Raw genomic sequence first — 15,509 nt, forward strand, 5'->3', positions numbered from 1 at the left:
AGACTCCTGTACCTCCTTCCTGATGGTAACAGTGAGAAGTTGGCATGGCCTGGGTGGTGAGGGTCCTTGAGGATAGAGGCTGTTTTCTTAAGATATTGCCTCTTGTAAATGTCCGTAATGGAGTGAAGACTGATGTCCATGATGGTGGTGGCCTAGTTCACAACTCACTGTAGTTCTATTTTCCTGTCCTCTGCATTGGCACCTCCATACAGACATTGATGTAACCCGTCAAAATGCTCTCCACGGTACCCCTGTAGAAATTTGCAAGTATCATACCAAATCTCTTCAAACTCATCACCAAGTATAGCCGCTGGTGAGTCTTCTTCATGATTGTATCGACATGGAGACTGCAGGATAGATCTTCAGAAATATTGATAGCCAGGAATTTCAAGTTATTTATCCACTGCTGACCCATCAATGAGGATTGGTTTGTTTCCCTCTGATTTTTCCCCTCTTGAAGTCCACTATCAGTTCCTTAGTTTAGTAAACCTTGACTGCAAGGTTGTTGTTGTGACACCACTCAACCAGCTGATCTATCTCCCTCCTGTATGTTTCCTCATTGCCATCTGAGATTCTGCCAAGGACTGTGGAGTAATCTGCAAATTTGTAGATGGCATTTGAATTGAGCCTAGGCACACAATCATGGGTGTAGAGTAATGGAAACCTCGTGAGTTTGTCCAAAGCCTGGTGGAATATCATTGAAAATTTTTGCCAACAAATGTTTACTTGAAATCCTTAATGGACACAGAGATGCAATGGATTCCTGCAGCAATGTTTTGTATCAGATGACAAATGTGCAATGTAAACTTTAATCAACACTGGAATTGTTTTTTTAAAAATATAAGCCTTTTCTTCTGAGCAGGAAAAAGAGACCAACAAGAAAGCAGCCACCACTCAGAACCATTCCGATACAGGCAGTACTGACCATCAATCACTTCTTAGTCCAACACACACTACACGGGCATTTATCAGGTAAGATTGCCCTGTAACTGAGGATTATCTTGTATCACGCCCTGTGCTTTTTAAAAATGTCTTGCTAATTTTACTGCAGCCTCCACCATATTCTTGCTGGGAAACTAGTTAGAGCTGTTAAAACACTGGCCACCATGGAAGTGAGGAAAACTGGGGATGATAGAGAGGGCTAAGAAACAGAATGGAGTGGATATGAGCAGAAGTGCGGGGGTTAATGAGGAGGTATAACATTGGGGAGGGAAAATGTGTGGGTGGGGGAGGGAATTGGATCTTCACTATGGAGCAGCTATGCGCCTGATGTTTCTAATCTGGTGATGCCCCCATCGGGCTGCGACTCCATTGATCATGGATCCTCAAGTCACAGCCCTTAGTGTAGAGATGCTGTGATGTTCTTCTCAATGCTGTCTGTGCATGAAAGGGTAGCACAAGCATAGTGAACAAGTGAAAATAAACCCAATGTTCCATTAGGGAACCTTCAGGTCGCATGGTTCTCAACTTGTTGCACAATTTGCTTCTTGTTTTAATTAGCCGTGAGTGAACAGATGTCATTATTTTCAATCTTTTGATCCTTTTTATTAAAAATATGCCTTCCGTTTCCCATCTTGAGGCACTTTCCCATGCAGTCACAGAAGATGCAACACCTGGCCTTTCATTGGTTTACTTCTCCTTCCGGGAACCCAAACAATCCTTCCAGCTGAAGGATTCACTTTATCCGATCCGGTTTACTGCATTTAGTGTTCACGATATGACCTCTTTACACTAGAGGCACCAGATTGGAGCACCAGCAATTGGTTCACAGCAATGACCTTGAGCTTCAGAATGCCTACCACTTTAATTCACCATTCACCTCCCACTCCAACCTATCAGTCTTTGACTTCTTTCATTGTTGTAATGAAGCCTTGTGCCCACTTAAGGAGCAATAGCTCATCTTACCTCTGGGCACGTTTCAGCCTGCAGGATTCAATAAAGAATCCTCCAACCTTTGATAATTCACTCATTCTATGTGTTTATATCGGAACTGGCCATTTTTACTTGCCATTGTTTTGGCTCGGTTTTTTTTAATGTGAGGGTATGTTGTTACAGCCCTTATCATTCACACTGCATTGCACAGCCAAAGATCCTGTTCTGATATGAACTGACATATTGATTAATCTGTTCAGCCACCCTCCCACCACCCATGCTCCCTTTGTACTATTCATTCCACTGTCTACCTTCTCTGTTGCCAAAGCACACTTCCTTCTCTCATTATTCTGATGAAGGGTCCCAGACTCAACATTAACTGATTCTCTATCTATAGATACTGCCAGACCTGCTGAGTGTTTCCTGCACACTTTTTGTTTCATTTCTGGATGTGTCACAAGCGTACGCTAGCGCACCAACGAGTTTATTGCCTTGTAGGGCAAGAAGGGGTCCCGAAGGGATTCGGGCACTGAGGGCTTCCTGATCATGTCGATGAATTTAAAAGGAGTCTGTGTGGCTGCAGAGGCTAAGGGAGCGCTGGAGGCAAATCCATTTACACTCTGTGACTCTAAAGGGACTTTCTTTTGCTTCTCTTTCTCTTTTACTGTTAGGGGTGCTGGGCTGTATTATGGTGACTTTGTCTGCTTTACAGCAGGCAGAAGACAATTTTATGTAATATATGTTCTATTCTGCTGCATGACACTAAAGGAATCTTGGTGTACATTGTACATGCGTCTCTTGTAGGGACACTGAAAGACTAGCTGAGTTCCTCCAGCATTTTGGTGTGTTTTTAAAATATTGTACATTGTACAACGTACATATGCACTGAAATTCATTCTTGCCGCAGCTGAATAATGATGTGATTACATGAGAGAAATCTAACAATGAATTGACACCTAAACTGGAATAAATCATGACCGGAAACCCCTCAAAACAATCACAATCTATTTGCATGATTTATGCATTAAAAAAAGCAAGAGCAAATGTCTTAATTCAGTTTTCCTTTTCATTTTCAATGTGATCTTCTATCTTGTGGTCACATTGGGAACTGCTGATGTTCAACCCAATCGGTGATGAACGAGGCACCGTCATCACACGGGGGATGTGGACTGCACTGGGTGACACCATCAGAGGGGGTGACACCAAAATGACTGTCTATAAAATTTTTGTGCAGTGTTTTAGTAGAAATTTATTACATTTTTCGTAAACCCAGCTTGCAAGGCTAAAATTCTATACTAATTTACTTTGAACTTCCAAATGTGCTTCAGTCGGACCCCTTCACCCTGGACATACAAACCTGTCTCTTCTATGCTTGGTACATTCGTACACTCGGTCCATGGGGTGGGGGTGGGGGGGACATGAGTTACCGCACTGGCATCACTAACCCTAGTGATGCCACTGGAACAAGGTGCTGCTGTAGATATTCCTGGGGTTTAATTGTTCAGGAAAATTGTGTGATGTTAATAATTTAGGGGTGACCCTAATTTTTTTTCTCCACTTGCTCACGCACAGTTTAGGAAAGCCCAAAGAAGAAAAAAGCCCAATAAAGTTGAAAAAGCAGGCAAGTGTGGAGAACCAGTGCCGTCAAGAAGAGAATCGCCCCATGAAGATTGAAAACGATTGTCACAAATCACAGACTAAGGCATCGGAGATCAAAGGAAATGAAAAAGGAGGATCTGAGAAATTACAGGAAGCTGGTTTTCAGAGAGGAAGCAAGAACAGTGCGAGAGTACAGGTAAGGCAATGAATCAGAAGCCAAACCTTTGCACTCTGTAGGTAGGGACTTGCCCTCTGCTTGTGTTTAACCCCAGCTGTTGTCTGTGACTGCCTAGCTTTCCTACCACATCCTAAAGACCCATGGGTCAGTAGATGAAACGGCCCTCATAACTTGCCCACAGTATATTGGTAAGTTGTAGAATCTGGCAGGAATTGGCGAATGTGTAATGCATGGTTCATGATGTGCATGGATTTGATGGGCTGAAGGGCCTGCTTCTTTGCTATATCTATGACCCTTATTACAGCAAGACCATATCTTGTCCTTAACAGCTGGAATAAAGATACTGATGATAGCATTAGTGTAATTATTTAGAGGCTAAATCCACAATGAAAATAAAAATTAATTGATCTCAATTTGTCTGCTTGATACGCTTCCTTTTGGACATTGAGTGGACACTTTTCCAGTTATTTATGTCAGTTAATGACAGTTGTTTAATAGATGGATAATTTGGTTAGAGAATTTATTTGGAATTTAAGAACCCACAGCCTCAAGCCACGAGCAAAAAAAAAATAGCAGAAAATAAATCAGAAAAAATTATGAAAGTTTAAAATTGGTGTGCCTTGCCATTAATTCGCTAATCACGCAACGTACAATCTTAAGCGGCCAGAAAATTCTGTTAATCCAACATCTACGAATCCATATATTGGAATTTGAATCCCCATAGGTGCTTGATACCGGGGGCTTTACTGTATTAAGTTCTTGAAGATTTTCAATAACTTTGATCTGGCTCATGTGAGGTGCTGCTCTCTCCCTGCTTATTGATGTAATTGACTTCTGGAAACATTTCTATTGAGACATCTGACCACTGCCATCAGAAATGGGAGAAATTTTGTTTTTTTTAGGTTTAAAATAATAACTTTGCCATCAAAGAACCCAAATGAACGGCTGTAGATTTTTAGTATGCTCTTTCCTTGAAGCTGCAGCAGGCTTTTGCGTTCAATTTTTTTTCTTTTTTTCTTTTCTCTCTCCAACATCCACTTCCTCCCTCAGACTATAGTCCATTGGAATGAGACCTGGGAATGTTGCAGGATCATCCCCTTCCAGTTCTGACCAAATGAATGGCAGTTTTCCATTTGGGATTTTGCTTCTAAACAATCATAAAACACTACCCTTCTACTCCATGCCAAAAAAAAATTCCGCTAGTTCCACTGACGTGCACCCAGTCCATAACCCTCCAGACCTTTCCCATCCATATATCTATCCAATTTATTCCTAAAATGTAAGATTAACCTGCATTTACCATGTTGGATGTCAGCTCAACCCACACTCCCACCACTCTCTGAGTGAAGAAGTTCCCCCCAAACCTTTTCCCTTTCACCCTAAAGCCATGTCATAACGTTTTTATTTCTCCTAATCTAAGTGGAAAGAACCTACTCACATTTACTCTGTCTATATTCTTCATAATTTTGTAAACCTTTATCAAATCTTTGCCATTCTTCTATGCTCCAAAGAATAAAGTGCTAACCTGTTTAATCTTTCTCTGTAACTCCTGAAAACTTGGCAACATCCTAGTAAATTTTCTCTACACTCATTCAATCTTACTGATATCCTTCCTATAGTTTGGTGACCAGAATTGCTCACAATAATTTGATTTATGAAGGTCAAGATGCCAAAAGCTTTCTTTACAAGTCTGTCTACCTGTGGCATCACCTTCAGGGAATTATGTATCAGTATTCCCAGATTCCTTTACTCCTTTGTGCTCCTCAGTGCTCTACCATTCACTGTGTATGTCCTACCTTGGTTTGTCCTTCCAAAATGCAACACCTCACACTTATCTGCATTAAACTCCAGCTGCTATTTTTCAGCCCATTTTTACAATTGGTCCAGATTCCTCTGCAAGCTTTGAAACCTTTCCTCACTGTCCACGACGCCTCCAATCTTAGTGTCATCAGCAAACTTGCTGATCCAATTTATCACATTATCATCCAGATCATTGATATAGACAGCAAACAACAATGGTCCCAGCACAGATCCCTGAGGCACACCACTAATCACAGGCCTCCAGTCTGAGAAGCAATCATCCACTAACACTCTGTCAATTTTGAATCCAATATACAACCTCCCCATGGATACCTAGTGGCTGAACTAACCTCCCATATTGAACCTTGTTGAAGGCCTTAATAAAGTCCATGTAGACAACATCTTCAGCCTTTCCTTCATCTACTTTCTTGGTAACTTCCTCGAAAAACTCTATAAAGATTTGTTAAACACAAGCTACCACGCACAAATCCATGTTGACTATCCTTAATCAGCCCTTGGCTGTCCAAATATTTGTAAATCTGATCTTTCAGAACACCTTGCAATAATTTACCTACTACTGATGTCAGGCTCACTGGCCTTTAATTTCCTGATTTACTTTTGGAACCTTTTGTAAACAACGGAACAACATGAGCTACCCTCCAATCCTCCGGCTAAGGACACGTTAAATATTTCCGTCAGGGCCCTTGAAATTTCTACACTAGTCTCTTTCAAGGTCCAAGGGAATATCTTGTCAAGCCTGGGGGAATTTATCTACCTTTATTTGCAGTAAGGTAGCAAGCACCTCCTCCGCTTTAATCTCTATATCTTCTCATACACTACTACTTGTTTCCCTTCCTTTGTTATACCCTATAACGGTTTTATGAGTAAATACTGATGCTCCACACACAGACGACCATTCTGATCTTCTAGGGGACCGATTTTTGACCCTTACTATCCTTTTACTCTTAACATGCTTGTAGAAACCCCTTCAGATTTACCTTCACATTATCTGCCAAAGCAGATCTTTTTGCTTTCCTGATTTCCTTCTTAAGTAGTTGATTATTATTTAGACATGTGATGATGCAGGGAATAAAGGGATATATACTGGTCACAAGCAGCGGAGTTTTAGTTTAATCTGAGCATCATTTTCAGTGCAGATACCTGGGCCCAAGTGCCTGGGCTTTCCTGTTCCTTTAAGCAAATAAACAGGAAAGAACGTCGATTTTAATGGCTGTTAACTATTTCAGGATGAGAAATGTGGAATACAATGGGAGAGGAAGGAAAATGATCCTGATTGTTCCAGTTCCGACCACACTCCCTTCCGTCGCTTCTCCCCCAGAGCTGCATCGTTCAGAGTGAGTGTCAACCACACTGTTGCTTTTGCGATTATATAATTGGTTGGATTTTGATAGTTGCTGGTACCAGCATGTTCCCCTGACAAATACAAATGTACTTACATGAGTGGAGTGCTACTTTACACTTCTGTGGGTGACAAGAAATAAATGTCTGAAGATCGAGGGTCAGTTGTAAAAGATTAATACAGGTGCTCCTCTACTTACGATGGCGCGGCTTGTGATTTTTTTGAAGTCACCATGGTGGTGTTGGTGTGTCTACCATTATTGGTTACCGCGCAACAGCTGATGGATGTTTTGGCTGGCGTTATATTTTATGATTTTAAAATGTTTTTTTTCAGTGTGGAATAAAAGGTATTCAACATTAAATTATAAAATAAGCTTTTGTTTTAGATAAATTTGCCCAGTTGTAGGCAATGGTAAGTGGTATGAGCACATTTAAGGTTGGCTAGACAATGATGATGGGTGGGTACGGAATTCTTAAGTAACGCAACCCCATCGTAGGTAGGGAAGCATCTGTATTACTGATAAACATCTTCAGATTGACGCAATTTATATTAAAAAAATCAAGGGATTGTACTGTACTCAAAAAAAAAAACTAGGAAATAAAGTATGATAAAGAAAGTAGTTACTCTTGTGTTAAACAGGAAAGTCTGCAGATGCTGTGATTGTAATGCAATACACAAAATGCTGGAGAAACTCAGAAGATAATCTACAGGAAGCAAAGGGCAACCAATGTTCTGGGCCACAGCTCTTTGTCAAGGTGTGACCAAGAAACAGACAGGCACCTGAATAAAATGGTGGAGGAGAGAAGAAGGGGAGGGGGAGGAGCAGAGGCCAACAGGCAAGAGGATATGGTTGTAAGGGCAGATGATAAAAAAGCTGAGGTGATGGGGGAGGAGGTAGATCTCTGAATGGAGAGGGAAGGGGGTGGAAAGCAAACAGAGGGAGGAGCAGAAACTGAATGCTGATGCCATCTGGTTGAAGAGTGCCCAAATGGAATATTAGGTGGTGTTCCTCCAATTTGTGGATAGCATCTGTTTGGCAGTGCATGAGGTATATTGTTGTGGGAATGGAGTGTGAAATTGAAATGGTTGGCCACTGGGAGGTCCTCATTATTGCAGTGAACAGAGCAAAAGGGCTCAATGAAACAATCTCCCAATCTGCGTCCAGTCTCTCTGATATAGAGGAGGCCAGAACTGAAGCACCAGAGGCAGGATCATTTTTCTTTTTTGCCCGTCCACCCACATCCTCCTGCCTGTTGACCTCTGCTCCTCACCCTGCCCCTTTCTTCTCTCCTCTACCTTTATGCTAACCAAGAGCTCTTTCTCAAGTTTAATTTAGTAGAAAGATCAAACACTTGAAGAATTTTACCAGGCTACGTGCCACTGGCAAACCCCCATTAAAGTGTTTTTTTTTTAACTTGACTATTCAGATACTCGTGATTTTTTTTTGCAATTTGGAGCTGAATCCAATTGATGATTCACAAATGAACCATGCTGGTTATCTGCTGACTTAGAGTAAAACTTTTATTCTTTCCAGAATTGCTCTGCTGTGAAGAATTTGTTTTAGGCGTTTTATAGTTTCTTATAATTTTATGATAATCATGAGTTTATTGACATATGCAATGTGCATATGTATCAAAATACTTACTTGCTGCAACCAAACAGATACTTCATTTATATTAAAAAAAATTACAATTGCATCAATAAAATTCAGATTTTAACATCAATGGGGAAATTTCTCCCTGTTCTGGATACAACTTCAGTAAGTTAGAGCAGTCATTCTGAATAGGGATGACAGCATATTTGGACTGATATCATAAAATATTTTTTAATGTAGTCATTAGGAGAAGAGTACAGAAGAAACCAACTAAACCTGACTGTTTTACCAGGAAGGGGGGCCCATAAACTACGACAGTCCCCTAAGGGGGCCATGGCCAAAAAAAATGGCTGAGTTAGAGGACCCTAGTCCGTCCTACTGAAGATTCTTGGTCAATTTTGATGTGAAATGCAGAGATTCTTCAAGTCGGAGTGTTACCGAGCATTCCAGAAAAAAAATCCTTGTTGGTACTCAACACATGCAATATGTATGCAGCGACGCTTGGCTCTGACTGTTCCTGCTTCCATTTTACTTCGAGTATGGTTTTTTTAAACACCCATGTTGTCTTGGCTGCAATCTGTCTTATTTCTTTTGGAATGCTGACGATGTCTTGTAGATCTTCTTCAATCCCCATCAGGAGGGTAGAGCTTCATTGGGGGTCATCCTGGATGAAAGTGATAAGCTAATGAGCATCTTTTGCTTACCTATGCTCTCCCAATGGCTCACCATGGAGACCCTTCCCTGTGGTGGTTCTTCCTGATCCTAGAAGAGGATCAGAATACACACTTCTTCCGTCATGAATTCTGCAATTTCACAACCAGTTGCACAGAACTGCCCTCGCAAATCCGTGCAGCTGTATTTATCTCAAACAATACCAATGGAAATAAAACTGTTATCAATCTTTTGAAACAACACACCATAGTTTTTATTAAATTTAGAGAATTTGCATGATAACAGAACCTTCCAGCTGCCCAAACACACCCAATTAACCTGCTAACCCCAAACATCTAGAAGGAATCTAGATCACCCAGAGGAAACCCACGCAGGCATGGGGGGAAGGGACAAATTCCACGCAGACAGAATCAGATTTGAACCAGGGTCAATGCTGCTGTGTAATAACTTTGCTTTAACCACCATTGGCCGCATTTGCAAACCTTTCCAACATGCCTTGTGGTGACTGTAAGCAATTTAAAAAAAAAAAGCAATACAGAGACACTGATCGCAGATTAATATAAAGCAGCATATTTGTGTCTAGCACTTCTGATACTGTTGGTGAAAGGAGAAGTGGACCAATTGTAGGATGAGAATAATTGATGTGCTTTTTTTTTAAAAAAGGTCACAAATACAGAGGTTATTAGCCAAACATTCCAAAGAAGGTGAGTGTTTTTAAATATTTGTTGAAATTGCAATATGGGGTGTGAACTTTACTATAAGACCAGCAATTAATGGCCATTAATAACTGCTCTAGTGAACATACTAGAAAGCAACCACCTTGGACAAGCACAGTCCTTCTGGTGTCTACTCATTCTTTGAGTTTTAGAAACTGGAATTCCATAATTTGGGTACAGCAACTTGGAGGATCAATAACATATTTTGTATTCAGTCAGTGTTCATCTTGAGGGGGGTGGGGGTGGGGGTGTAATCTGGTGACAGTTGCTTTGCAATGGCTGGTTGCCATTGGTCTTGCCAAGTTCAAGATTATTATCATCTGATTGTATAAATACAACCTGGAGGATCAATGCCTCTTGAGACCACGGTGCCCGCACAAAAACACAGCATACACAGTACAGTAGCACTGACAGCGTAGTGGTTAGTGCAATGCTATTACAGCACTGGCGGCCCAGGTTCAAATCCGGAAACTGTGCATAAAGATGTTGTTCCTTCTCCCCGGGTCTGTGTGGGTTTCCTCCAGGCATTATAGTTTTCTACCACCTTTCAAACTGTACAGGAGGTATCGGCTAATTGGAGCACTTGGACAGGCTTGTTGGCCGGAAGAGCCGGCGACTCTGTGTGTGTGTGTGTGTTATCATGGTTCAGGATCCAATTTATCAGGGAATACCCAGTATGACTGTCATCATTTTAATGTTCCTGTACCTTCTTTCTCATGGTAGTGGGTTGAAGATGCTGTGCATTGAATGGAAAGAGTCTTCTATAATTTCATGAGTCCATTTTAGACAGCACTCCCAGTAAATGTCATTTATAGAGTCAAGGGAAGTGCTCCATAGGCTTCTGGGCTGATGATTTGCAATTGCCATATCACACAATTATGCAGCCGGACAGGCAACTCTCAAATGTGCTCCTGTAAAAGATGGTCAAGATGTGGGGCAGGGAGGTGATGGTTGGTGGGGGGCAGTGGTTTGGAAGCCTTGCCATCCTCTGGCTCCTTGGGAAGTGTAGGTGCTGCTGTGCCTTCCTGACTAATGGGGACGTGCTGATAGTCCAGGATAGGTTGGTCCCTTGTATGTATGCCAAGGGGGTGGGGGGGTGTGGTGGGGAGGGGGCTTTGAGCTCTCACTCTTTTCACAACAGTACCGTTGATGCATAATGGTGTAGCCAAGTGATAGAAGTCAAAGATTCAGCAGCCTCGATTTGCTCTGCAGAGCAGAGAACCTTGGTGGCGGAGGCCGTGAATGTGGATTGTAGTCCATACAAATCAAGTTGATACCTTTGTCCTTCATTATTGAGACTTGTTGGAGCAAAACTTCTCCAGATAAGTAAAGAGTACTCTAACATGATTTGACATGCCTTCACAGATACAGAATATTTGGGGAGTTAGTCAGCGAGTCACTTGGCACAAAATGCCCAACTCCTGAGCTATTTTATAGTTAGAGATTTCATCCTTCAGGGTTTGCTGATATTATTGATTTAGTTGTGTGTTAAACCCTTCACCATACGATGCAGATCTTTGCTGCACTCAGTACGACTTGATGGAAGATCACCGTTTTGGAGGAAGTTGCTTAGAGAGATTTGATGTTAACTGATCTCTGATCACAGGACCATGGCAATGCATAACCTCCATGGTACTCTGACAATGGCTGCTCTTTGTGCTATTCCACTGTGGTAACATAATGTAAGAGTACATTTGGAAGGAATATTTGGCTACATGTTCAGTCAATCTTCCAAAGGCTTCCTAATGTCAGCGAACTAACTAGCAGGAAGCCATAATTAAAAACTGGCCAAACAAAACCCTCCATCCAATACCCAGGACTCCTGAACCATAATTCCAGAGTATTTCCTAAACAAGTGGCAGGTCAGTCTCAAACGAACAGATGGTATACGACAAAGAGGATTGCCTTGCCATATTCTTATCATTGATTCCAAATTCCACAATGTCTCATGGCATCAAGTCAAATCATTGGGAATTGCGATATATTTTGGCATATAAGTCGACCCCCCAATTTTTGGCCTGTCTGAACAGCCCAATTTATTTATTTATTTTTAAATACCCCAATCACAAGTAACAAAGCAGTAAATTAAGTAATTAAAAAAAAAAAAAATACCTTGGTCTACCTGGCAGGAGCAGCGACAGTGACCTCAGGGTCCCAGGTAGGAGTGGCTATGGCAGCGCCCAGTAGTGGGGAGGTGTTGGGGAGTGGCAGCTCCGGCACTGGGGAGGTGCTGCCAGCATCGACTTGTACGCAGAATTTACGTCTTTTTTTTTGGTGAATTTATGATCTCAAAAGTATATCCAAAGTATAAGTTGACCCGCCCCCATCCTTTTTGAGATTTTTTTTAGGGTTTCACGACTCTTATACGCTGAAATATATGGTAGATGAAAGAATTATAATTTTTTTTCTGCATGAATGATAAACAAATGTGGAGTTGATGCATTGATTTTGATCTCTTGAAACAGTGCCAGTCTAAGGATCCCAGCTAGATCATCCACAGGAAAGATTGGTGATATACTTGAGAAGTATGCAAAGGCAATTGAGGTGAGCAACACACTTTCAAATATAAGGCAGAAAATGTGCAAATTTGAATACAATTCATGAAAACTAAGTTATCTGTTGGCATGGTTTTATGTACAATTTCAGGGGCAAACACAACGTGGAAGCAGACAGAGTTTTCACAATGTTTGCCATTTTTCCAGTGGGTCCACAGATCATCTGACTTGCCAGCTGAATGTGCAGTGGTGTCCAACAGCATGAACTGAATATCACCATGGCACCTGTGCAATTTATATACAATGATTACGAAGCCTTCACCAGACCCTACTTTGCCAGAGCTCCATCATTGGGTCGCTAGGCTGCCAACTCAACCAGACCCAATCCATCAGTCTGTGAACAGAGATGATTGGATTCTTCATCCTCCCACCCACACGACCCTGCATAATAATTCATTCCTCTCCACCAAACCCTGACAGCTGACGCTTGCTCCAGTCCACAGGCTAACACCTGCACATACAAGGACAAGGCCTGATTGTTGCCTTAATGATCTCAGACTAACCCATCTAATACAAGCACCCTTCTGATCTGCAGTCCTCTTAAACTTGAGCCACTTGTGTTCCCTGCAGGATGTCCTCCAACAAATGCCACCAGTATACTAAATGGTTTACACACCTGAAGGTTGCTACTCAATTTCCAATCAAGAACTCTCCATCTTGTTTTGAAAATTGCAGCCATGTTGATTGATTTTATTGTCTATTTGTTTGTAGAAAAGTGGTAACAAATCAAAGCAATCCCCTTCAAATTATCTGTCTCGGCCATTGGAAGGTGTTGCAAGCAAGCGCTGTGTGTTTGAGAAGGAAGATACACAGGGGAGTGCTTCACACTATCTGATAACCAGAAAGGTACAGTGCAAACTTTGTGGGTTGAGATTAGTAGGATATTACTTATAAGCATACTTACATGTGAATGTAATAGATATTGTAACACTGAGAATCGATTGAACTGACATAGAAATACCAATACAGGATCATTAACATTAGACCACAAATGTTATCTAAAAGGTTTGGTCCCTGAAAAAAAAACTTCAAGCTGAACTCAAAGGATAATTTCAGATTTGCTGTATCACGTAGGAAGTTAAAGAAACATTAAATGAACTTTTATTGAATTTAGCATGTTCAATTGCATAATAATGTTGACACGTTGCATTAGTTCAACTGACCTAAAAATAATTGTGACAGAATAAAGATATGTTTTGGGGAGATAAATTGGTGCAGGTATTTTAGTGTAGGTCATATACAAACACTTTAAAACAGATTTTATTTAAAATACAAGAGCTCTGCTCATGTTAGACATATTGGGGGCCAACAAACTTTGCAAAAGATTTGGAGAGTGCCCAAGAGACTTCACTAATAGATTATTGCTTACAAAAAGGCAACAGATGAAAGAGCTTGTCAGAGCTGCATATTGTCTGGAGGGGAACTTGCTGTTCTAAGAGGGTTATGTGGTTTTTCAATCAGAGAGAGTCAAACAGGCTTTCTGTGTGTGAGAGAGAGAAGTGTTACAGCCAGCAGATGTAGCTGGGACTGGAACAGGACAAGCTGGCAAGATGAGTGAGTCCAGATGAGATTTGACCAAGGCTGTATTCAATTGAAGCATAACTGCATCTATTCCAGCTTCATTGGCCAATTTGACTGCACTTTCCAACTGTCTACCTGGAATTAAGGATGTGTTGTGCTCTCAGTTTCTACCTTCTCACTAATTAGAAATGTGTCGTTTATATTACCCATCTCTGAATTCTGCCATTGTTCATCAGTCAATGCTCCTTTACAATCTCTGATCCCATCTGAATGATTGTTATTCCTCCTCATGCAGACATCTTGCAGGTTGTAACATTGAAGAGGCTTCAGTTGAAGGGAGCACCAATCCTATGAAAGATTTGAACAGCAGATGTTACTCAGACATTACTGCACTGAAATTGACCAGCTTTCCAAATGATTCAACTGTGGTGTGCTGTTAGACAGAATCAGACACACACACAAGGTAAAGACTGTACAACAGGCTTTAATCCACAGACTTCCACAGAGCCAGGCTCGCTGTGGCTGCAGCAACTCTGTGTGAGGCCTTGGGAGGTTGGCACAGGCTTATATCCCAGAGGGAGATTGACACCCAACTGGGTGGGGCTTGAACCATTCAGGCCAACTGATTGACAGCCATCCAGGTGTTGTCCTGTCCCTTTACACTCCTGCAGGTACAAAGGTTGCCCCCTGCAGTAGGCCGGTGGTATACAACCACATTCACCCCCTTCTTTAAAATTGTCCTGGAGATGTTGAGGGAGGGGCAGTAACAAGGAATCGCACCTACTATATACATATATATTTACAGGTTGAGACGATTTGGCGGCCGCCGGGGTCTCTGTGACCGTCATAGGACTGGCTCCTGGTCACTAGTCAGAGGGAAAGTGAGGTGGGGGGGGGCTGACGGCAGGGGTGTGCGTGGCTGGTGTGGTGCCGCGCAGAGGGGTGGGCAGGGTCAACGTATGCAGGTCGTATTGGCTGGGTGGAGGGGTGGGTTCATCTCCTAAGGCTGAAGCAGGCCCCTGGTGATCAAGCAGGCCCTGCATGCCTCATAGCTGCCTGGGGATGTATGCCCGGTCAGTGTCGTCCTGGGTTGGAGGGTGGCGTGGTGGGTGCTCTTGCTGGTTTCAGGTCCTTGATATGAAGGCAGGGTAGCCAAACATGGTGAAAATCTGCACCAAGGCATTGATGATGGTGGCCATGGAGGTGTTCGGTCAAGGGATGGTGAAAGGGAAGTGTGAGTACACTCGTCCACGACTGTGAAGAAGTAAACGTTTCGGTTCGTGGAAGGCAGGGGCCCTTTGAAGTCCACGCCGAGACGCTCGAAAGGCCGAGTAGCCTTTATGACATGGGCCTGCGTGGGGGGGCAGAAGAAGCAGGGTTTACACTCCGCACAGACCCGACAGGCCTCGGTCATGTCCCTGACGTCCCTGATGGTGTATGGGAGATTTCGGGACTTAACAAAATGGCACAACTGAGTGATGCCTGGATGGCAGAGGGACTCATGCAATGCCTGCAACCTGTCATCATGCATAGACGTGCAGGTGCGAGAGAGGGCATCAGAGGAGTCGTTAAACTTCCCAGGTCAGTACTGGATGTCGTATCTGTAGGTTACCAGCTCGACTCTCCAGTGCAGGATCTTGTC

At 42.4% G+C, this 15,509-nt stretch overlaps 1 protein-coding gene across 4 annotated transcripts in view; it reads left to right on the forward strand.

Annotated features, from left to right (window-relative positions):
• LOC138765033 (ladinin-1-like) overlaps positions 1 to 15,509 on the forward strand; it is a 100,768-nt gene that overhangs the window by 49,210 nt on the left and 36,049 nt on the right. For all 4 annotated transcript variants that reach the window (XM_069941676.1, XM_069941677.1, XM_069941678.1 and 1 more), the window contains 6 exons: positions 863 to 972; positions 3,445 to 3,667; positions 6,697 to 6,804; positions 9,739 to 9,779; positions 12,257 to 12,335; positions 13,058 to 13,192. In XM_069941676.1, the coding sequence (XP_069797777.1) occupies positions 863 to 972; positions 3,445 to 3,667; positions 6,697 to 6,804; positions 9,739 to 9,779; positions 12,257 to 12,335; positions 13,058 to 13,192 (696 nt within the window). The remainder of the gene's footprint in view (positions 1 to 862; positions 973 to 3,444; positions 3,668 to 6,696; positions 6,805 to 9,738; positions 9,780 to 12,256; positions 12,336 to 13,057; positions 13,193 to 15,509) is intronic.

The sequence above is a fragment of the Narcine bancroftii genome, chromosome 5, assembly GCF_036971445.1.
Source record: "Narcine bancroftii isolate sNarBan1 chromosome 5, sNarBan1.hap1, whole genome shotgun sequence".
Classification (NCBI taxonomy): domain Eukaryota; kingdom Metazoa; phylum Chordata; class Chondrichthyes; order Torpediniformes; family Narcinidae; genus Narcine; species Narcine bancroftii.